Below are 24,388 nucleotides of genomic sequence, written 5' to 3'. Positions count from 1 at the left end.
TTACTCGCGTTACGTAATTAAGTGTACTTATGTGTACTTATACTTTTTTAAGTAGTTTTTAAAATCTGTACTTTTACTTAAGTACGTTTTGTTTGAAGTATTGTACTTTGCTACATTTGAAATCATATCCGTTACTGAGTAAAAAAAAAAAATACAAGGGAGAAAAAAAAAAGAAGAAAAAAAAATCACACTCCGGAAATTACTGCATTGATTGAAGGACGGGAGAACAAATGCGCAAGAAAAGTGACGCAGACTCAGCTGAAGTTGAAAGCGAAGCGCCCTCAAATTCTTATGAAGCAGATTATGGCCAGTATGGAAATACTTTGTAGAAAAAAACCGTGGTTGTCCTCGAGGATAGATATCCAATTTGCAAAAAATGTGGACGCAAAGTGGCTGCAAAAGGAGGATACATAGGACACCACCACCATCCCTCCTGCAGATAAAATTAGGCTATGTCCCGATTATAACTTACGGCCGAATGACTTGCGTGATGCAGAGGGAATCCCGGTGTTGTGCCTATTTCGACCCCCTGCCAAATTATTACCTTGGGGGTAATAATTTGGCGGGGGTCGAAATTCGGCACAACAGAATCCAGTCATGAAAATGGAATTTACATAACGCAGATGTCACGTAAAACACGCACCATAATGGATGGATGAATACATGGAATGTAGAACTGTGCAATAAATCCAATCGCGACTGTGATTATTTATTATCCAATCTGTGAATATTTAAGGACAAAAATACTGCTATGTAAATATATAACCTATTTGTTCTGCTGAGCTGCGCCACTTTGTCTACTACATAGCTACTCAAGTACGCGTGTTTTCAGCGTCTCACAAACAATTTGAGGACATGAATACATGAACATTTCCAGAGCTGCTCTAAGAGAACGCCTAATGAGCATTTTCATAATTTTATTTGAGAAAAACCATTGTCAAATACGCTTTGAAACAGGTCTTCACTACAACCTGTCAAAATAAAAGTTCAGTTTTACTAGGAGAAATTCTGACAGAATATTGTAGGCATACAATAGAACGTTCTTCTCAAAATAATAATAACAACAATAATACATTTTATTTAAACATTATTTAAAGGAATATATTTTTTTGTCCATGGTTTAATTTAGTAAATCTGTTTTTGCAGCACTTCCCCAAAAAATAAAAGGACACAAGTTTAATTTTACATCGGATTACCACCATTTTTGATAATATATTTGGATTAAATCATAAAAAGAAAATTTTCAGAATAAAATACATTTCATAGGACTATATTATTCTTAAACATTTTAATAAATTATTAATGTTAAAAATAAGTTGTTAATCTAATTCATTATCAATTATTGAATTTAATTGATTAGACATGTTTTATTGAAATTTTACTAAGTTTGTTACAGTGAAAGCATTTGTTCAACCAAAAAAAAAACCCTGTTTTCATTCATTTAAATTTAATTTTAACTGATGATAATAATAATAGCCATAATTTAATAATACCGTTTATTTATTTAATAATTGATTAATAAACCGTGATATTTTCTGAGACGTTATCATACTGTGAAAATCTCATACCATTACAACCCTTCACGGGAGAGTCCCCCACCCCACCCCTCCTGTTAAAAAAGTAACTCAGTATCTTTTACTCTGAGTACATTTTAAATGAGCTACCATATTTTCCGCACTATAAGGCGCACTTAAAAGCCTTTAATTTTCTCATAATAAACGACAGTGCGCCTTATAATCCGGAGCACCTTATATATGGATAGTGAACACACGTTCACCAAGACGGGGAGACAGCGCCGGGCAACTTACGCCAATATCTGCCAATGGATCGTGGATGCCTGGGCTGATATATCAGTCTCAACTGTGATCCGAGCTTTCACGAAGGCAGGAATAATCTCTATATTCAGCCGGCTCACATACCCGTATTTACTTCCTGTTTTCGGCCGAAGTCCGCAGTAGTCGATTGTCGAGTTCGCGCGCGCGCGATCAGACCTCCTCCGTGTGTTCAACATCTGATTCATCGGATGAACTATCCTTTTGAGCTGATATTCTCAGAACACCACACAGCACCGTCATCGGCTGACAGTCTGAGTCTCCACTGTTGCTTAGTTACCGTGCGCGCGCACTCGACAATCGCCTACTGTGGAATTCGACCGAAAACAGGAAGAAAATACGGGTATGTGAGCTGGCTGAATAAACATCATTTTTATTCATATCTTTCACATTTACTGCAGTCAGATTCACTCACATGGCTGTGCACTTGTAATGACACATTAAGGTTGTTAAGAGGTTTAAAACTTGTCCCGTTTAAGTCAACAGGGTGCACATTTTAAAAAGAGGATAACACGGTGTAGGCAACACCGGTTTTTGTCGTTGTTATCTGTACTGACAGCACTCCAAATTTACAAAAAATGAGCTCAATGTTAAAATTGACTGGAGTTTTCCTTTAACGTTTGAACAACGTTACCATGGGAGTGAACGGAGTTGTCAGAACGCTTAATAAAGTTTGACTTTATCTGACTGTTTTGTTGACATTTGTTGACATCTAGTGGATGCATAACGCAAACTCAGTCAAACGTTTGACTGCAGTATCTTATGCGCCTTACAATCCGGTGCGCCCTATATATGAAAATTTTTCTAAAATAGGTCATTCATTGAAGGTGCGCCTTATAATCCGGTGCGCCGTATAGTGCGGAAAATACGGTACTTTTGACTTTTACTTGAGTAGATTTTTAGACCGGTAATTTTACTTGTACTTAAGAAAAATTTCATTGAAGTAGTAGTACTTTTACTTGAGTAGAATATTTTATTACTCTTTCCACCTCTGCTGGCGCTCAAGGTCGAGCGGACACCGGCACTCAGCTCAGAGCGCAGCCGAGCACAGGACTCTGATAGTGGGTGACTCCATAATCAGAAACATTATTAGCAGGTATACAACTACGTGCTGCCTTCCAAAAGCAACGACTTCTGATGTAAATAGGGAACTTCAGAACATTCTGATGAAACATAAGACTGCAAATCGACTCATCATTCATGTGGGGAAGAATGATATTCATAAAGAGCAGTCAGAACTCCTTAAGAAGGATTTCAATTAATTTTTTTAACACTTAAAAGACTGAAAGTTCAGACATTCATCAGTGGACCACTCCCAGCAAGAGGAACAAACAGGTTTTCACGGTTGCTTGGGCTTAACACATGGCTGCAAAAAACCTGCAATATAAAAGGAGTGAACTTCATTGACAACTTCAATCTTTTCTGGAGTCAGAGGCTACTGTTTCAACAGGATGGGCTCCACCCAAACAAACTTGGTTCAAGAGTGCTAAAGGACAATATCTACTTCTCCCTCAATCATCCTTCTGCAGTGTGTGCCAATCCACTCAACCTGAATGGCACACACACACACACACACACACCTGGACACAGTATGAATGACCACAGGACTTCACTTCAGCACCTGAATGGACACGCGGTTGACATATCACACAAGGACAACGATAACACCATGCAGCCACAACAACTTCTGCTCACGGACACAATCTCAGCTGAGCCCTGCCCACAGAGCTCACCACAGACAGACCGGGACATATTAAAACTGCTCCAAGATTCAGCTCCCAAGGACAACTTTCTGGAAAACAGTGAGGGAAACCAGGACAGCATATTACAGCCTCCGATAACACCAGAGCAACAGCCCCTCGCCCCAGACACGTTATCCCTCTCTCCAGCATCTCCACTTCTGTGCTTGTCAGAGAAAATGGAAAAACTGGTGTATGCTGGAACCAAACTATCCCACTCTTTTGCTGCAAGCCCCCAGATGTCAACCAAAAAACAGCAGGCCCCACAACCACCAAAGCCTGCGGGCCCAGCCCCTCTTCCTCCCCTCCTCATGTGAGAGCTCTTCGGCCTCTGCCACAGCGCCAGGGCTCACACCCTCCTCCATCTGTCTGAGGTGAACCAAAAACAACTGATACCAGCTCTCAGTGATATGTGTCGTGTCCCCGCTATGATAACAGTAACTTTCTTAAATGTTTACAAAACAAGCGGGAACCCAGTGTGCCTGAATATTTCTCTATTGCTGTTCAATTACATGATAGAAAATCTAAGGCCTTCAAAAGCCGTACAGCAAACCTATCTAATCTGGTGCCTATTACATGCCAAACTAAGATTGCTGTGGGGACAAAAAGTAAGACTGTGAAGTTAGCACTTTAAAACATCCGCTCACTTAAAAATAAATCACTTCTAGTCAACGACTTAATAACCACATACAACCTAGACTTTATGTTTCTAAATTAAACTTGGTTAGAAGACAGCTGCAGTGGAACAGTCCTCAATGAAACAACCCCTCCTAACTTTACTTTTATGAGTGTTTGCAGAGCGGGAAAGAGAGGCGGGGGCTTAGCTGCTCTTTTTAAAGATGTCTATGAATGTAAGCAAATATCATTTGGGAATTACCCGTCTTTCGAATATCTGGGTATTGTGTTAAAAGGTGCTCCATGTATTTTACTTATCATTATTTACAGGCCTCCAAAATTCTCTCCAGCCTTTGCTGAGGACTTTACAGAACTGCTATCAACAATTTCCTCAGAGTTTGACTGTTTTGCCATTGCTGGAGAGTTTAACATTCACATAGATAATGCAGAAAAAAATATGGCAAAAGAAATCAAAACTGTTTTAAAAACTTTTGATCTGACTCAGCATGTACATGGTCCCACACACAATCGTGGACACACTCTAGATTTACTTATCAGTAAGGGTCTAAACATCTCATCGATCACTCAAAAAAATTATATGTTGGCTTTACTTAACTTTTTTATGTAAACAGGTTCCACCGGTTCCACATAACTATGTTTCGTTAAACAAACATAATATGTTCATGTAACTTCAACATCATGGAATTTGGTCATTTTAAGCGACCCAATTAAACTCTGAGCTAAAGAGTTAATTGAGTGATGATTGAGCATTATTGAAGACACCTGATGTTAACAAGCAGAATCTCTGAAGGAGAAAACCGGAATGTTTAAGTCACCATTATGGAGATAAGTGTGTGTTTTAGTTGGGCTCTTGACCATTAACTTATTAACTTTAGATTTAGTTTGGTTGCTGTACATGAGTTATAACAGCCGGATGAACAATAAACAAACAAAGGTCATCTGATGGTATTGGTTGTGTTATAATCATTATTTCACAATCATTTGACCTGAGTCACTGAACTTATATTAAACCGAATTTCTGAGTTAAGTTAACCTTTCGAATAATAGCAGCATTGTCATTGTAGAGCGTATTATTTTTAGACTTTTTTTAATGAAATTCAAATGATCAAATCAATAAATAAAAAAGAAACTTCCTAAAAAATATTTTTGAGTAGGCACACACAGACATCAAGAATCAGCCTGTGAATCTCAACAATGGTGACAATTATAAAGCGTGTTGCAGTGCATTCTGGGTGCCACCAATCAAAACTCATTCATGGCTCCCATCATGCATTGCTGCATGAATAAATAATGAACTTATGATCTGTTTGTCACCATTGCTGAGATTCATATGCTGATTCTTGATGTCTGTGTGTGCCTACTCAGCATATTTTTTAAGAAGTTTATTTTTTATTTCTTGATTTGATCATTTGAATTTCATTGAAAAGCCTAAAAAATAGTATGCTCTACAATGACAGTAAGGTAAACTTAACTCAGAAATTGGGTTCAATATAAGTTCAGTGATTGAGGTCAAATGATTGTGAAATAATGATTGTTAAATCAAAACCAACACCATCAGATCTCCTTAGTTCATTGTTCATCTGGCTGTTATAACTCATGTACAGCAACCAAACAAAATCTAAAGTTAATAAGTTAATGGTCAAGAGCCCAACTAAAACACACACTTATCCCTATCATGGTGACTTAAACATTCCGGTTTTCTCCTTCAGAGATCCTGCTTGTTAACATCAGGTGTCTTCAATAATGCTCAATCATCACTCATTTATTCAATTAATTAACTCATTAGCTCAGAGTTTAATTGAGTTGCTTAAAATGTCCAAATTCCATGATGCTGAAGTTACACGAACATATTATGTTTGTTTAACGAAGCATAGTTATGTGGAACTGGTGGAACCTGTTTACATAAAAAGTTAAGTAAAGCCAACATATCATTTTTTTGAGTGTGTTATTAAGGATGTAGCACTATCTGATCATTTCTGTATTTGTTATATTGATCTCTCCTGCCATTGAAGCTAGATGTGTCTATCAAGAAGAGATGCTTAAATGAGAACAGTAGTGTGCTATTTATGAAGGCTATATCTTTAAAACCAAGCATATCTGCTGACTCTGTTGATTTTCTCCTTGATTCTTTTAACTCAAAAGTTAAAAGTTTAATTGATGGTATTGCTCCTGTGAAAGTCAGGAAGAATAGTGGTAGACGAAAAGCACCTTGGAGAAACTCAACAGCTGTGCAAAATATGAAAAGACAATGCAGAAGAGCAGAGCGCATGTGGCGGAAGACAAAACTTGTAGTCCATTATAACATCTACAAAGACAGCATCCATGCTTTTAATATTGAAGTAGGCAAAGCTAGACAGACTTTCTCGAATATTATAAACAGCAACTTAAACAACACACGCACTCTTTTTGCTACTGTAGAGAGACTGACAAACCCCCCAAGCCAGATTCCCAGTGAAATGCTCTCAGACAGCAACTGCAGTGAGTTTGCTTCTTTCTTCTCTGAGAAAATCAATAATATCAGAAAGGTGATCAGCGCATCATTGAGCCGCACTGGGGTCAGACAGATCAGACCACAACCTGAGAAAGTAGTTACTATGTCTGTTTTCGAAGAAATTGAAGGCAAAATTTTGGAAGAAACCGTACAGCACCTTAAAACATCAACCTGCGCCCTTGACGCACTTCCCACATCTTTTTTCAAGAGTGTGTTAAACTGCTTAGAAGCAGATCTCATGGTAAATGCCTCACTTATCTCTGGGAATTTTCCAAACTCCCTGAAAACTGCAGTTGTCAAGCCCCTCCTGAAAATGAGCAATCTGGATAAGACCATCTTAAGCAACTATAGACCGATCTCAAATCTTCCTTTCATAGGTAAGATCATTGAAAAAGTTGTCTTCATTCAGCTGAACAAATTCTTAAGCTTGAATGGATATTTGACAGTTTTCAATCTGGTTTCCGATCGCATCACAGAGACAGCGCTCATAAAGATAATAAACGATATTCACTTAAATACTGATACAGGCAAATTATCAGTGCTGGTACTACTCGACCTCAGTGCTCCATTTGACACTGTCGATCACGACATACTACTTGACAGGCTGGAAAACTGGGTGGGGCTTTCTGGGATAGTCCTAAAATGGTTCAGGTCATACTTAGAAGGGAGAGGTTATTATGTGAGTATAGGAGACCATAAGTCTGAGTGGACATCCATGACTTGCGGAGTCCCTCAAGGCTCAATTCTTGCGCCACTCCTGTTCAACATGTATATGCTCCCAATGAGCCAAATAATGAGAAAGAACAAAATTGCTTACAGAACGCTGCTGCCAGGATTCTGAGCAGGACCAGAAAATATGAACATATCACACCAGTCCTCAGGTCTCTACACTGGCTCCCAGTTACATTTAGGATTGATTTTAAAGTATTATTACTGGTATATAAATCATTCAGTGGGCTAGGACCTCAATATATTGCAAATATGCTCACTGAATATAAACCTAACAGATCACTCACATCATTAGGATCACATCAGTTAGAAATACTAAGGGTTTACTCTAAGCAAGGAGAGTCTGCTTTTAGCTATTATGCCAGCCGCAGCTGGAACCAGCTTCCAGAAGAGATCAGATGTGCTCCTACAGTAGTCACATTTAAATCTAGACTCAAAACACATCTGTTTAGCTATGCATTTACTGAATGAGCACTGTGCCACTGTTCGTCCGACTGTTTTTACTGTACTGTACTTTATTTTTTTTATTCTAAACTGTTTTGATTATTCTTATTTGTTTTGATTATTTTAATTTCTTCTTTGTAAAGCACTTTGAATTACCATTGTGTATGAAATGTGCTATATAAATAAACTTACCTTGCCTTGCCTTAAGCTACTAACATTTTAGACACATACAATATTAACTGTTTTTGTTCTATTTCACCGACCAAAATAGTTCCAAAGGAAAGCAACAGCAGCGCTGTCTTTTGTTACTGAATGATTCAGCGTTTTGAACAAATCTTTTGTATGAATGACTCAATGACTCACTAATTAAGACGGTCACTTGCCCCCACCTATTGGCGGTTTAGTTTCATGTTTAAGTATTGCATTTTTTTATTTGTATATTCAAACATTTATTTAAACATCAATCTCATAACATTATTTGTTGCAGTTGTAATTTTGCAGTGCAAATTATTTAATTTGATGGGTAACAGCCCTATAGTTAATATCTTATTATTATAACTGAATTTATTGATCAAATGTAAGAATTTGACATGAAAGATGATGCATACATTAAATAAGTTAATAAAAATTCTCTTTATAAAAATAACTAACACTCTGGGGTAAATATCACAAATATGAAGATTTAAGTATGTAAAATCTGAAAATATTGCTTCAGAATAAATATATTTACACCACCAAAAAATACCCCTTGACTTGACTTAAAGGTAGGGCAAGCAATTCTTTTTTCAAACACTTTTTGCTTCTGATTGAAACTCTTAACATCCTGATAAGCAATCAGTAATAGAAGTGGTCTAAATATTAAAACATGTACATATATTTTCTGCCTCTTCGGTCTGAATGCAATGATTCGATGTCCTACCTCTCTTTAAAACCAACTGAAAAAAAATGAACACCTGGCTTAATATTTTGGTATCCAATTTTATTTTCTAGTTTAACCTTGCCCAGCATGTGATGTTAGGATAGATCTCTTACCTTCAGTCCCTTTAGAGCATTTTTATCACATGGTCGAAGCAGACAGAGTCGGCGCTCTTTTCTCATCTCACACTTGCCGTTGTTGTTGTTGACTCGTACAGAGATGCCGATGCCGCAGGTGCGTGAACAGGGTGACCAGGGTGTGGTTTGGACCAAACAGTTCTTCTTCCAGGCTAAGGGAGGATCCCTGTAAGCTTTCAGTGTTACAGTCACAAAGCACTATGTCATCCCACAGCACACATTCAAACATCTGACCTCACCCCAGGCTTCACATTCAATCTATGACTACTGTATAGTTATTCTTCAGGCTTCACATTCTAACAGGACAACCCAGAAAGCTAATTTACCATGGGTTTTCTCAGGAATTTCTTGGAGGATTGAATAGCGGTTTTCTAGTTATGAATAAGGTCAATACAAATGCAATGTCATGCTACATATTACTTTGGCAAGTCTATGTAAATGTGAGTATATGTGCTTGCTGCATTATATTTACTTCCGATAAGAGAACAACAATTAGTCCTCATGTGGCAACTTACATTTTCAAAGCACACAACAGCTTTAAAATTCAGGTTTGAAGTATGTGTAAGTAATGAAAGTCTCTTCAACAAATGTTAACCACAAACTTATTTTACTCAAACCAAAAAAAAACTGTAAATCTAAAAATCCCTAAGAAATGCTGGAGCGAACCCATGATATTCAATTGTTTAATGGCAGTGCAATATAAATTCTCTTCAATTGCAGTATGAACAAATTGAATTAGTTATATTATACTTAAATATTATATATATAAACTTTTGGTCTGTTATTATGAAAACCTCAGGAAGCACATTTAAAAGATCATTCATAATATTATATTATCATTATATTATATTCATAATATTATAAGATTTAGAACACCATTCGGTTTCAGGACTAGACTGACACAGAAGTCACCAAGCTAAGTAAGCCAAGCCTGTCTGAAAGGGCGATTATCTCTCAGCAAGGAGTCAAAGAGGTGCTGGCGACAGGGAGAACCACAGAGGACTGAACTGAACTTCTGCCAGATCGGACTCACAGTCTGAGGGTGCATCCAATCTCTGGACTTTAGTCTGTGCATCTAGAGAAAATTCTCTCCAAGTATTCCCGGAATATGCACCGTTCTCAGGAACAGAAACTTGTCCTGAACCCAAAGGGGAATGAGTCATGCTAACCTTCACATGTGGCACAAACAAACTCTTTGGGGATTAATGTATGAAACTATTGTCTGTCCTGAATTCCGGGAATTCTTGGAGAGAATTTTCTCTAGATGCACAGACTAAGGTCCAGAGATTGGAGGCACCCTCAGACTGTGAGTCCGATCTGGCAGCAGTTTAGTTCAGTCCTCTGTGGTTCTCCCTGTCGCCTCCAGCTCCTCTTTGACTCCTTGCTCTGGCTACCATGTGACTGAGGACTTGCATATACTGTATGCCTCTCCGCCAGTCAAACTGATTACATCAGTCCTGGCAAGAGTTTGAGATGATTGAACTTATCAACTGTAAGTGGCACAGCGATGGCCATCCTGAGTTTGGTTTTTGGATCTAGTATCTCTCCTGGAGAAACCTCCTCGGGAGATTCCAATCAGAGCCTGTTGTCCCTTATTCTTTGCACGTTCGCTTTGTAAACACTAGGTCTGTACTTCCGCGTACGTCAAGCTTGACCTTTCAATGTGATTACGTAATGTGTGGTGCAACACAGCTAGTGCAAGACGAGCATTTGTGGTTAAAAAGTATATAAATGTTTATTTATATAAACATATAAATTATAGGTGAGTAAATTATCAGGAAATTTTAATTCTGAAGTGAACTAATCCTTTAATTGTACCTAGAACATTCATTTTAAGTCAACATGAAATCAAAATGGAACCTACATTATTTACTTAATATCTTAATATCCCGGGTCTTGTTGTTGTCATAATCTTTCATCAAAATGTAATAACCCTCTTCACCCCTGTAAAAACTTTTTTTCTGCTCATGTAATAAACTGTGTGGGTGGTGAATAATAATATTAACCAATAAATGTTTTTTCTCAGAATATAACTTTAGAAGTATGTCAAATTGCACGATGTGTGTTTTGTTGTCTTTAATATCTCCACACACAGGGTCACATTTACCTGACATGGTCCTGTAGGTGGTGTCCTGTTGGTGTTTGGGGCTTTGATTACTCTTGAGTCCTGCTGGCAAGTTGCCCTGGAGCACAGCAGGACTCAACATTCCTGCCGGCTTTTGGATGAAGGCAGGGGTACAGCCGATGGCTCCAGCGATGCAAGTGCATTTGTAGAGAGGGTTGGGCTGGAAAGCCTGTCCGTTATCATAGTGAGCCCCATTCAGGTCGCAACCAACCCCCATCATGTCTGCAAAAATATACAGGATAGACTATGGAGTACAAAAAGTAAATTTAGGTCTACTAAAATTAATTCTTCTAAACGTAATTCCTTGTTTTAGATTGTTCCCTCATTTTATTTAAATTGTGGCCATGATATATGGGAATGAATTAAAGGATTAGTTTACTTTAGAATTAAAATTTCCTGATAATTGACTCACCCTCATGTCTTCCAAGATGTTCATGTCTTTCTTTCTTCAGTCAAAAAGAAATTAAGGTTTTTGAGGAAAACATTCCAGGATTTGTCTCCATATAGTAGACTCCAATGGAGTACAACTTTGTAGTTTGAAGGTCCAAATTTCAGTTTCAGTGCAGCTTTAAAGGCTCTACATGATTCAAGTCTAGGAATAAGTGTCTTATCTAGCCAAACATCGGTCATTTTCTAAAAAAATAAAAAAAACTTTTTAACCACAAATGCTCGTCTTGCATGTCCACGAGTTCACACATTACGTAATCATGTTGGAAAGGTCACACGTGACGTCGGCGGAAAATGTAGGACGAAAAACTCATCTCATTTTCTCCTTCAACTTCAAAATCATCCGACATCATTGTTTTACCTTTTATTTATTTATTTAGTAAATGGCATTTGACTTTATCTTTGCACGTTTGTTTCAACATGGCATCATGACTTTGCGTAACATACACGCCACTTTCAAGTCAAGTGGCGTGTTATCTATACGCATTTTGAGCTGTCCGCGTGTATGTCCACGCCGTCATCTTTTGCATGTATGTCTACGCCGTTAAATGTCCGAGTGATTCCGAGTGTATGTACACGCCGTTAAATGTCAGAGCGAAACGAAGCAAAATGTAGATCTACATCTGGGGAGCGATATTTTTTTTCCTAGGATGGTAGGGGAACACTCATAAATGGTATTAACCCCAGTGACGGGTAGGTTTAGGGACGGGGTTGGGGTAGGTCATATATTTATATATACAGTAATGCAACGTTAAGTCAACGGCGTTGATAAACACGCTGAAAAGCGATTATGCGTGTTGATAGCACGGCAAAAATGGAAATACGAATTGGCGTGTCATACATACGCCATTTCATGAGATCAGTCTGTTTGTTTTGTTAACACTAGGTCTGTACTTCCGCCTACGTCACGCTTGACCTTTCAACGTGATTACGTAATGTGTGGCGCATCACAGCTAGTGCAAGACGAGCATTTGTGGTTAAAAAGTATATATATATATATATATATATTTATTTTATATATATATATATATACATTTTTTTATTATATATATTAGTTTTTTTTTTTTTTTTTTTTTATAAAATGAGCGATGTTTGGCTAAATAAGACCCTTATTCCTCGGCTGGGATCGTGTAGAGACTTTGAAACTGCACTGAAACTGCTATTTGGACCTACAACCCGTTGGAAGTCCACTATATGGAGAAAAATCCTGGAATGTTTTCCTCAAAAACCTTAATTGCTTTTTGACTGAAGAAAGAAAGACCAACATCTTGGATGACGTGGGGGTGAGTAAATTATCAGTAACTACAAGTTAACTAATCCTTTAAGGCAAAGACGCCACGATTTACAAATCAACGGAATGTGGTCACTTAGTCAGGGGAATGAATTCTTAATTCGAGGCCACAGTATTTTTTCCCGAATATCATGTGCGGGGCTCTGTATTACGCAGCTTTATTCTCTGAAAACAATTTCGCTTCTCAAGTAAATTTATCTTATTTTAAAGATGTTGTAATAACCACACAGGGTTTTCCATAAAACGTTCACTCACAAGCACAGATGCCAACCTCATAACGCGGCTGGTCTTTGGAAAAGTCACAGTACATGCTCTTGTGAGGGTCACAGACGTCCCTCTCATTGCATGATTCCCCAATCTGCCGTGCACACGTTTTGCAGCAGCCGCAGCCGTCCAAGATGGAGCTGACACCAGGGGCGCATGGCTGCCGAACACCACACTTACACGGCCAGCTACAGAACTGCCTCCTCTCCGTTGGGGCCGTCCCTCCTCGCTGCTTCTGCCTGCTAGCAGAGACCTGCAATACGTGCAAAAAGAAAACCATTGAAATAGAAACTAAATGTTTTCCATTTTGGTTTGTCCTGAGGAGAAACTGTAATTGTACATTACTGCTCTGTTGATCCACAACCTTCTTTCCAAATAGTAAGTGTCCAAGTGTGCCACACTCTGCTGCATCATTAACACGCATGCACTCAAAGTTTTGGGTCTTAGACATCATGAAATTACTTTAATATCATTTAAGAAACTGGGTTACACTTTATTTTAAGGTGTCATTGTTACAGTGTAATTATTGATTTAAGTACTGAGTAATATTAATTAATAACATGTACTTACCTTTAGGGTTAGGGTAGGATTAGAGTTTGGTTGAGGGTTAGTTGCATGTAATTATGCATAATTTACTGTTATTACTATGGTAAGTACATGAAACATATGTAACAATGACACTGTAAAATAAAGTGTTACCAGAAACTCTTATGATTCTGTCACCACTGTAGGCTAATTTGTAGTTATTTGTGAGACAATCCTGACAGTACTGTCCTTGTCTCCTGGTTGTATTATGCTCTTATCTCTTTGGTTTTGTTTTCCTTGCCAATCATTCTTGTTTTAGTCTTTTGTTTTGTGATTAGAGCATAGTTTCTTGATCCTGCCATTTCTGTCTATTCCGGATAATTTTCCTCACCTGTTCTGCCTTGTTTAGTTGCCCGTTTAATGTACTTGTGTGATCTCTTTTGTGCCAGTTTGTAGTTTTTTGTGCAAGTACAGTAGAGCATGGCGTTATGCTAAGGTCATCGTCGATTCCAAGGGAATGTGTTAACTGATAAAATGTAGGCCTATACTGTACCTTGAAATCAGTGTAAGCTGCTTTGGATAAAAGTGTCTATCAAATGCATAAACAGGGCCACAATGACCGTGACTAAAAATGAATATAAAAACAAGTGACGTGAAAGCGTCATAAGGTTTTAGTGGCGAGACCAAAAAATCTCCAAGTGGGTGGATCTTGGTGCAATAGGGTGGACTTCTATGCTTCTATTATATTATTATTTATAATTATATCAGTATGGGTTTTTTGAACGAACAATATCAATGAGGTTGACAACATCAAACTTGAAGATACATTTATACTATATGAATCAGACTTTTTAACACTGTTTATAAGAGAGAAAGAGACATTTAGGACGAACTGATTCACTGAAATGAATCAAACTTTCCAATCGTATGAGAGAAGGAAGACCGAATTAATTTGACCAGCGCCAGCCTACATACGAGACAGAGCTGACACTTGTTAACCTCCACTCACTCTGCAGTAAAGTAACATCAATGTGACATTAAAAACAGTGATCTTTGCGCTACACCACTAATCATTGGAAACAGTAGCTTGTTACCAGAAAAGTTATTTTGAAAGCATCGGAGCTCCTTTTAAAACTTGTTAAAGGGTCACCGTCGCAGTGCTTTCTTTGTGTTGAATGCAACATGCTGAATCTTGCAGAAACTCTTTAGCCACAGATCTTAAGAATAGCTGATCAACAGCTGTCACATGCTGCATAATAGCAGCATGTGCATATTAGCAGCTACTAGTCATGGACCTACTACTTTCAGTGTAGGTACTACTGATAAAGTATGTTTCATATAGTATGTAATATGAATACAATCTGGGCATACAACACATTGTCATGTGACCTCTGACATCAGCCGTGCTACTGTTCCCCGCCATTTATGTGTCCATTCTCATGGCATCATTGGATTGTAAAGTATCCATTATACTGTTTTCTATTGAAAGGAATGTGCTCCTAATTAGTTAAAAGAATAATCTAGAGTAAAGGTGTACATGGAGAAATACACAACCTCTCTCGACACGATCATAAAGGCACATGGCTTCTATTAACACTGCTATGCAAATGATATTCAGTTCTGTCTGTCGTTTAAACCTGATTACTTCAGCTTTCGTTTCTCTGCCTGCCTTTCAGACATCTCGGCTTGGATGAAGGACTCAAACATGTGAAGACGGAGCTCCTTCCAATCCCTGCAAAACCATCAGCTGACCACAACATCTTTGTACAATTCGGGTCTACAAAACTAACAACAACCAGGACAGCAAGGATACCCCGGGGGGTTGTGTTTGACGACTAATCCTTTGGAGCTTTTCCATCCATATTTTAACAATGGCCCGGTGTCAGGATCCTGTCACTTGGCAGGGCCGGCCCTTGTTTTTGGGGTCCCACCAATACTGGTATAATATTAAAACCATATAACCCATAACTGACACGAAAACTACATTCACCCCCCAGAATAGCTCTGGAATGCTTAAATCCTATTTTTTTTTTTTTATATTTCTAAGTATGCTATACAGTAAATAATTTGATTTGATCTTGTTCTTGTTTATATTGTGTGATAAAGAAGAGGCTTGTGATTTTGTTGTCATACGGTAATTTTTTTTCAAAATGCATCAAAGTGCTTCTAACATTTCAGTATTCATTCATATGTATAAGCAATGTAGTTCTGTAATTCTCTGGCTCTTTAAGTGAGGTTAGCAGCAAATCCAAATGCAAAGCCTGGAAGAGTAAAAATTCAACAAGCAGCCTTTTCAGATCTACTGACTGCACTACTGTTATACTGTAGCTGCCTATAGAAGAAAAACATCACCGAACCAGCTGCATTTACTGTGTTGACACTCTGCAGGCAGCAAGTAAACAGCCTATGTATGCAGCCCATGTCTTTTTTGCTTTTAAATACCACATAAGCATATCAGTTTACAACCTTTCTTTACATTTATTCAGGTAGATTACATCCAAGAGCCTTGCTAGAGAGAAGTAACAGTAGATAGGTAGTACATTCTGTACTGAATATTACAAACTAGTGTCATGTGTTATTAATGATTAATTTAGCCATATGATTTAATGTTAGTAAGATTCCTAGTTATTCATTTCATGTTTAAGAATGTGGATTTCTAGCTCACAGAAATAAGATATGCTGTCTTTTTCTTGAATATACTTGTGTGTCATCTTCACTTGTTTGTTCATTTGCATTATTATCTGTCTGGAACCTCCTCAGAGTACTCACGAAGATGAAATAATAAAGAGAATAGTCTTTAATCCAAATAACTCAGGGCGATACAGAGAAACAGGCTTGGAACACTTCACAAACACAACGTTAAGACAGGACACTTGAACTCAGGAAACAAGGACTATAAATACTAACTAACCCAAATGACACACTGGGAAACTGGGTTAAACAAGACACGGATGACAAAACCAACAATACAAAGACCATACATGTGACAGATCACACCCTCCTGAGAAGGCACATCCTCGAATAAGTCTATGGGGAAAAATAAGTCCATTGGGGAGAGGAGCCAGGGGGAAGTCTGGAGCAGGAGAAGCCAGATGGGTACCCATACCACAGTCAGCATAGCGTACAGTAGGGAGGAGCCATGGTGGAGATTTGGATGATGTATCCTAGGGAACGATCTCCTGCGACGAAGCCGGCCCTGATAGAGACCCAGAAGGAGCCGTGGAGACACGGAGCCTGGATGACACTAATGGTCCGGAGGGGCAAGGCGGAGCTGATGGCTCATGGGACTGAGGTGGAGATGGGGATCCGGAAGACCGCTGTTGAGCCAGTGTGACCGAGGACAACAGTGGAGCCGAAGGGATGGAAGGCAGAGGTGCAACCGGCAGACAGTAATCCAGAGGTAGAACCAGGGTGGCATCTGACCAAGGCGATGCCGGAGGGACGATTGGCAGAGCCAATATGTCGAAGGACCGAGGTGGAGTCCAGGGCTCTGTGGCTGTAGGCGGAGACAGGGGATACTTACGGCAAGGCGATGCTGGGAACTGGAAGACCCGAGGCGAATTAGCAGCACTGCAGGGAAACAGCTGTGGAAGAGCCGAGGGGAAGACAGGGACCAGAGGAGTAAGGGCTGATGAACTATTCAGGTTTGGTTGAGGAGGTGGGAGAGGGAGGCTGGGCGGGCAATCTGAAGCTACAGGGGGCGCTGTAGATACAGGGACATTACAACTGGGCAATGTCAATGAAATCGGGAAATTCTCAGGTATAGCCTTTGTAAACCAGTCTATTAAGTCCTCAAGTGACTAATAACTCAGGGTCCATGTTTCCCTTACACGCAGTGTTGAGAGTGTGAGCAGGGCTTCCATTTATGCCCTCAAACACCACCAGTACTCCCTAGAGGACGGGCGTTGTTGCCCACTCGCGCACCTGGTCAGACATTATATTCGGCTCAGGCTCCGGGGCAGAACACGGCTCAGCAGGGCTCGCTGGCTCTTTCTCCGCAGCAGGCGCAGGCTCCGTGTCTGCAGGGGAATCAGGCTTTTGCTCCGTCTGGTGTTTGCTCCGTCTGCTGGGTTAGTTGGAGGGGTGGTGGTAGGCTAAGCGAGGTTCGATGGTGAATGTCGAGTTGTTGTTTACCAGCATCCACTCCACACATGTGGCGAAATTATTCTTGGGACCGCTCCACTGAATACAATAATCACACACTGGGAAACTTGGTCAAACAAGACACTGATGACAAAACCAACAATACAAAGATAGTTACATAGTTGATAGTTACATGATAGTGGGGACGGAGGCATCAAGGTAGGGGCGTGATCAATAGGCAACCTTCCGGTCTCTCTCTTGAATCCAACACGGAAGTGACTTAAACTGCAATTCATCGACTGGCCGCTAGAGACAGCCTGTCTCTAGCGGCCAGTCGATGAATTGCAGTTTAAGTCACTTCCGTGTTGCAAAAGAGAGTCAATCCAATATACTCCCTATGTTAATATGCCTAACTTTACAGCAGAATTTCTTTTTTTTTACAGCCCATATAGATATTTTTTCCCTTCATGACAACTGTGAGGGGGGTGAATTTCTTTTATAACTCATCAATTTTAATTATATTAAGCCTTAAAGTTCTGCATAATTAAGGGCGTGGTCACTTGAGTGACAGGTGGATTGCCGCTGATGTCACTACTAGCTGTTTGTCTGCTGTCTGTTAGCTGTCACGTCACCTCAGCTAATCATGCCTCTGCACATATTCGGTTATCCAGGATTGACACATGGTGACGTGCTGCCAAGATGGGCTTCAAAGGTGCTTTTCAGAAACCTATAGGTGACGTCATGGACACTACGTCCATATTTTTTTACAGTCTATGGCCGTGATCCTTTTACCTTAATGCGGTGGAAACACAAATCAGCTTCACTAAACATGCTATTTTAACTCGGTGTCACAATCTGTGTGTTTGATTTCGTTTTCATGGACTTTTAGTTTGTTTTTCTTCAGTCACATGTTTCCCTTTGTTTTATTTTCCCGCCACAATTTGTTACCATGGACATTCATTAACGATCACACCTGTTTGCATTCTATTCATCATTAGCTTGTGCATTTAGGTTCCTCTTGACTTCTCATTCATTGTCCGGTATTGTGTGTGTGCGCGTTACACACGCTGTTACATCTTGTTATTAAAACTGAACTTTAATTATTATTATTATCTACCTTCATCGTCCTTGAAGCTAACTCGTGACATACGGACATTTAAAAGGACAGGACAGAAGGATGGATTTTTTCTTCCAGTGATAGGCTAGGTTAGCCTGACTTCGTCACACTCATATTCGAGTCAGAATGTGAGTCTGATACTGCTCCATTGGGCTTTGATTATGAGGCGTGTCTTAACCGAACCAGGAAAAAAACACTCTGCACTCAATTGGATAGACCTACAACCAATCAGAGCAACGCAGTAAGTGTTTTTTTTATGAGCTACGCAAAGTCAACACAACAGAACTCAACTACACGCACGCTGGAAGAAGTAGTAAAATAATGAGTGTTGCTTCTTTTACTTAGTCCTCCAAAGGAGAAACCACAACGACCACAGGGTTTTCATTGCGTCCCATCTTCTTAGCGACCATCGGAGCCAGCTGATAAAATAAACTTTTGCCGAATCCCATAGGAAGGACGGCAAACACATCTTTCCGATCGACAAATGCCTTGATTGCAGTTTTCTGTTCGTCTTTTAAAATGAATGCGCTGTCGATTTCTTTTAAAACAGACGCGATAGCGGAATCTATACATCTCAATTCTCCAGCTGCAGTCATCTTTGAGGGAAACCAGTTCAACCCAAGCGCTCTTTGATAACGTGATGATTACGTAACTGCAGATCATCTGTCCATCATCGTATAAAGCCCGCCCTGTCAATTTGATTGGCCCGACTAATTCTGAACCGATCATAATTACTCCTCAATGGATCGAGTCCAGACCAAATTTCCCGACCAAAAAATGTTGTGGGCGGGGTTCGGGCTGGCATCCAGGCTAAGGCTAGGTAAGTGAAAATGCTATTTAAATGTTTTCCTCTTTTTTACATTTTATGTGTAAAAGTGACCAAATATTGCAATTTTAAAGCAGTTAATCAAAATAAAAATCCCCCAGACCACTATTTAGTGCAATGGGCTCTAAGCACGGCGGTATTTCTGGTGAAGGTCTAAGGATGCTGGATTACTTCCGCCGATCGTAGAGTCCAATGCTATACCGAGAATTTATATTGGTTTTTATACTCTATTGCTATACTAAAGAAACGTTAGTCACAAAAACAGACAAAACAGACACCCCTCATTTTGTTTATGCTTCTTTGTTTATTATATTAAATAAACATAACTATATATAAAATTACATCTAAACGTATTAAAGTTTCGTTTAAAAGACGAGAGGACAGTAAATTTGGAAGACTCTGCCATAATCCCGTTTTCATCGGTTTTCCTCCGCTTTAAATCTCCCCAACCGGAAACGCAAGAGCATCCTTGCGTCAAACGCGGAAGTTATGCGTGCATATAGCCCATTAGTGTGCCTCCTGAATTTTACAATCCATGAGCCGTCCCTGTAACACCACAGATAATATTTACACAAAATTATGTATATTATATTTATATGTTATATATACCCAGAGAGCAACGTAGTGTCGGCCCAGATCCGGCCCACATCTGGTACACCCAGACGTGGGCCGGATCTGGGCCGACACTATGTTGCTGTCTGGGTATATATATATATATATATAAATTGTGACGGATCGTCTGCCTCTCCCTCGTAATCAGCGCCACCCCATCCCTTTATTCGCCGCCCTTCGCCAGGTTCCCGACTGGAGTGGGTGTAATTGGAGAGGAGGGGCGCTGATAAGGAGAATTGGCGGCGTGTGATGAGGCACACCTGACGAGAATGAAGCCTCATCACCGCCGCCTGTTAAATGCTGAGCGCGCCTCTTCTCGGGAGACCGGTCTCTTCCCTGTGCATGCACACTGTTGTCCTCGTGGGTCATGGAAGGGAGCGCGGAGGGATTCCCGCGCTGCCAGAGATGCAAGTCGCCGGACCTGCGGTCCGAGCACAGAAGACGCGTGACGCCGCTGACGATCCAGGACGCCGAAGCCGCCGCCCACTCATCCCTCGACCCAAGGAGACAGGGAAGATGTGTGTGACTGTCGGACACCGCCCCCTTACCTAGACCCATCCCACCTCTTCACTAACCTTCCTTCACGATTCCCTGGCACAACGAGGACACCAGATCCCCTTTTATTTTAACACTTTATTTCCCCCTTTTTGGACATTTTATGTTTAATTAATTTAATAAATGCCTCTCCGAGGCTTGACACCACTCCCACTGTGTCTGTCGTTTGCTCTTCCCACCATAATATATATATATATATATATATACCCCACCTAAAGGATTATTAGCAACACCATACTAATACTGTGTTTGACCCCATTTCGCCTTCAGAACTGCCTTAATTCTACGTGGCATTGATTCAACAAGGTGCTGAAAGCATTCTTTAGAAATGTTGGCCCATATTGATAGGATAACATCTTGCAGTTGATGGAGATTTGTGGGATGCACATCCAGGGCACGAAGCTCCCGTTCCACCACATCCCAAAGATGCTCTATTGGGTTGAGATCTGGTGACTGTGGGGGCCATTTTAGTACAGTGAACTCATTGTCATGTTCAAAAAACCAATTTGAAATGATTCGAGCTTTGTGACATGGTGCATTATCCTGCTGGAAGTAGCCATCAGAGGATGGGTACATGGTGGCCATAAAGGGATGGACATGGTCAGAAACAATGCTCAGGTAGGCCGTGGCATTTAAACGATGCCCAATTGGCACTAAGGGGCCTAAAGTGTGCCAGGAAAACATCCCCCACACCATTACACCACCACCACCAGCCTGCACAGTGGTAACAAGGCATGATGGATCCATGTTCTCATTCTGTTTACGCCAAATTCTGACTCTACCATCTGAATGTCTCAACAGAAATCGAGACTCATCAGACCAGGCAACATTTTTCCAGTCTTCAACTGTCCAATTTTGGTGAGCTCTTGCAAATTGTAGCCTCTTTTTCCTATTTGTAGTGGAGATGAGTGGTACCCGGTGGGGTCTTCTGCTGTTGTAGCCCATCCGCCTCAAGGTTGTGCGTGTTGTGGCTTCACAAATGCTTTGCTGCATACCTCGGTTGTAACGAGTGGTTATTTCAGTCAAAGTTGCTCTTCTATCAGCTTGAATCAGTCGGCCCATTCTCCTCTGACATCTAGCATCAACAAGGCATTTTCGCCCACAGGACTGCCGCATACTGGATGTTTTTCCCTTTTCACACCATTCTTTGTAAACCCTAGAAATGGTTGTGCGTGAAAATCCCAGTAACTGAGCAGATTGTGAAATACTCAGACCGGCCCGTCTGGCACCAACAACCATGCCACGCTCAAAATTGCTTAAATCACCTTTCTTTCCCATTCTGACATTCAGTTTGGAGTTCAGGAGATTGTCTTGACCAGGACCACACCCCTAAATGCATTGAAGCAACTGCCATGTGATTGGTTGATTAGATAATTGCATTAATGAGAAATTGAACAGGTGTTCCTAATAATCCTTTAGGTGAGTGTATATACACATAGTATTTTTAAACGTATTAATACTATAAAATACAGATTTAAATTATAGATATAATAATCATGTTAATTATTTCATTTTAGTCAACAAAGCTTAACATAATAAGTAAAATAATATAGTATTACCTGACTTGAACAAAGGTATGAACTGAAATCCACAAGAGCCCTTAAAATTCCTTAACTTTTCTAAATTTAGTTCTTTAAGTTATATGAGAGGTGTGTTTTATCATATATCATAAGAGAAAGGCAGTCATGTTTCTGTACTGTAGGGTTCACTGCAGTCCCATCCACTGATCTCTATACTTTCACACACATGCTCCCAGGGTCACCACAGGTCAAAACAAAAATCTGAAGTCTATCTGTCAGGTTTACAGGATGACCTCATTCTGTGAAAGAGCAGAATAACAATAGGAACCTACATGCCAGAGCAAACTCATAAATATCTCATAAACCATCTCTTGGGAAGTTCCACTTTTAAGTGCCATTTCACAAGAGAATCCGGTTTTAAATAGAAGCTGACTTGCATTCCATCTCTCTGAACCTGACCTGTCATAAGCCCTTTGACAACTTATTCATCTTTTAAAACCTTTAGGGCTACACCAGCACAGACCTTAAAGACACGAACACCAGCACACACATGTACTTTAAAGTATTTTTACCGGGTCGTTAAGTGCTAATGTTACAAATTCATGGCATGTACTGTACAACATCCCAAACATTACAGAATCTCAAAGACAAGTTGTAGTAGAATGTATATTTAAGGCCGGCTAGGCCAGCCATTACGGGTCATGGACAGACAGTTGGTTATAGTCACGTTCTGATTGTGAAGAGAGAATGGAATTGTTGGCTCTTACCTGACTCAGAAAAAGCAGCAGAACCCAGAACAGTAGTGATAGCATCATCTACAGCTTGCAAAGGAGCTCTGGGCACCCAGAATGAAAGAAGGAAGGCTGTGTGTGTGTGTGTGTGTGTGTGTGTGTGTGTGTGAGAGAGAGAGAGAGAGAGCTGACCTGTCAGAGAGAGGTACACAAAGCTCCCCTCTGTCTGTTCTCCAAACACACCTTTCCCCTACAGAACTCACACAGAACTCTCTGAAATATTTCAACCTCCCTTCACTCTCTCTCTCTTTCTCTCTCTCTCTCTTGCCTTCTGCTGTTCCTTTCTCTTCTCGCACCTTGTAGCATCTATTTAGCAAAAAAAAAAAAAAATTCAGTATCTATTATTAGATATGCTTAAAACAAGATTTTTGTTTTTTGGAGAATATTTCTTGAATTCAATTTATTTTTCATACCCCGTTGGCAAATTGTTATCAATTATTTTAGTATAAACACAAGGATGTTTATAACATTTACATTAATCTCAATGGGACTTGAAATCTGCCTCCTCCTTGGCTTATGGTGGCTCATAGCCTCTCATGTGACCAATGTCTGTTACTGAAGTCACAGGAAACTTCCATCATGAAAACGCTGTTTGTATATGGTACCAAACACAAGAGATGTTTTCGACTTCACTGAGCAGACTGATCATTGTCAGACTTAAAGCAGGGAATATCATAAGAAACTCTGTCAGACTTGAGACGGCGCCAATGCCACGGAACTGTGACATATTGAAGTAGCACAAAATCAGTTATGAGATTTTGCTGGCCCAGACAATAATTGATACATTGTGCTGCTCTGCTGCACTTCATTGCAAGTCAAGTCAATTTTATTTGTATAACGCTTTTCATTATAGACATACTTTCAAAGGAGAAAGTCATACTGTTGTGTCTAAACTGCTTTACCGTACAAGTTTTAGGGCTGGCTAATATGAAAATATATAATGTTGATACAAGTGATCTTCCAGATTTCGATCTATCTATATTAATAATAATAATAATACATTTTATTTGTATTGCACTTTCCACGTGAAGAACACATCTCAAAGTGCTACAGGTGTACAGATAAAAACAATAAAAACATAAAAGGCAGTCAAGTGGAACAAGAAATTAAAATATATTAAGAAAATGCTATTTAAAAATAAATGTGTCTTTAATTTGTTTTTAAAAGCCTCTAAGGGCTGTGGCACCCTCAGGTGGCTAGGGAGGGCATTCCACAGTCGTGGCGCGGCCGCCTGGAACGCCCTATCTCCCATAGTGCAGAGTTTGGACTTGGAGACCTGAAGTTTATGGCTATCAGAGGAACGTAGAT

At 39.9% G+C, this 24,388-nt stretch overlaps 1 protein-coding gene across 3 annotated transcripts in view; it reads right to left on the bottom strand.

Moving 5' to 3' along the window:
• The window catches only part of ccn6 (cellular communication network factor 6), a 32,364-nt gene extending 9,241 nt beyond the window's left edge, over positions 1-23,123 (bottom strand). The window contains exons 1-4 of one of the 3 annotated variants that reach the window (XM_056251551.1): positions 23,057-23,123; positions 13,043-13,304; positions 11,032-11,271; positions 8,904-9,097 (exon numbers count right to left, since the gene is read on the bottom strand). In XM_056251551.1, the coding sequence (XP_056107526.1) occupies positions 8,904-9,097; positions 11,032-11,271; positions 13,043-13,304; positions 23,057-23,104 (744 nt within the window). In that variant the 5' untranslated portion in view covers positions 23,105-23,123. Of the gene's footprint in view, positions 1-8,903; positions 9,098-11,031; positions 11,272-13,042; positions 13,766-23,056 lie in introns of those variants that run through there. The other 2 variants (XM_056251380.1, XM_056251466.1) reach the window with 2 other exon arrangements.
• Positions 23,124-24,388: the final 1,265 nt, after the last annotated feature.

This window comes from Rhinichthys klamathensis, unplaced genomic scaffold (assembly GCF_029890125.1).
Source record: "Rhinichthys klamathensis goyatoka isolate OS25496 unplaced genomic scaffold, OSU_Roscu_1.1 h1tg000001l_1, whole genome shotgun sequence".
NCBI classification, from domain to species: Eukaryota; Metazoa; Chordata; class Actinopteri; order Cypriniformes; family Leuciscidae; genus Rhinichthys; species Rhinichthys klamathensis.
The sequence above is the reverse complement of the archived record's forward strand: the minus strand, read 5'-3'. Positions and strand labels throughout refer to the sequence as shown.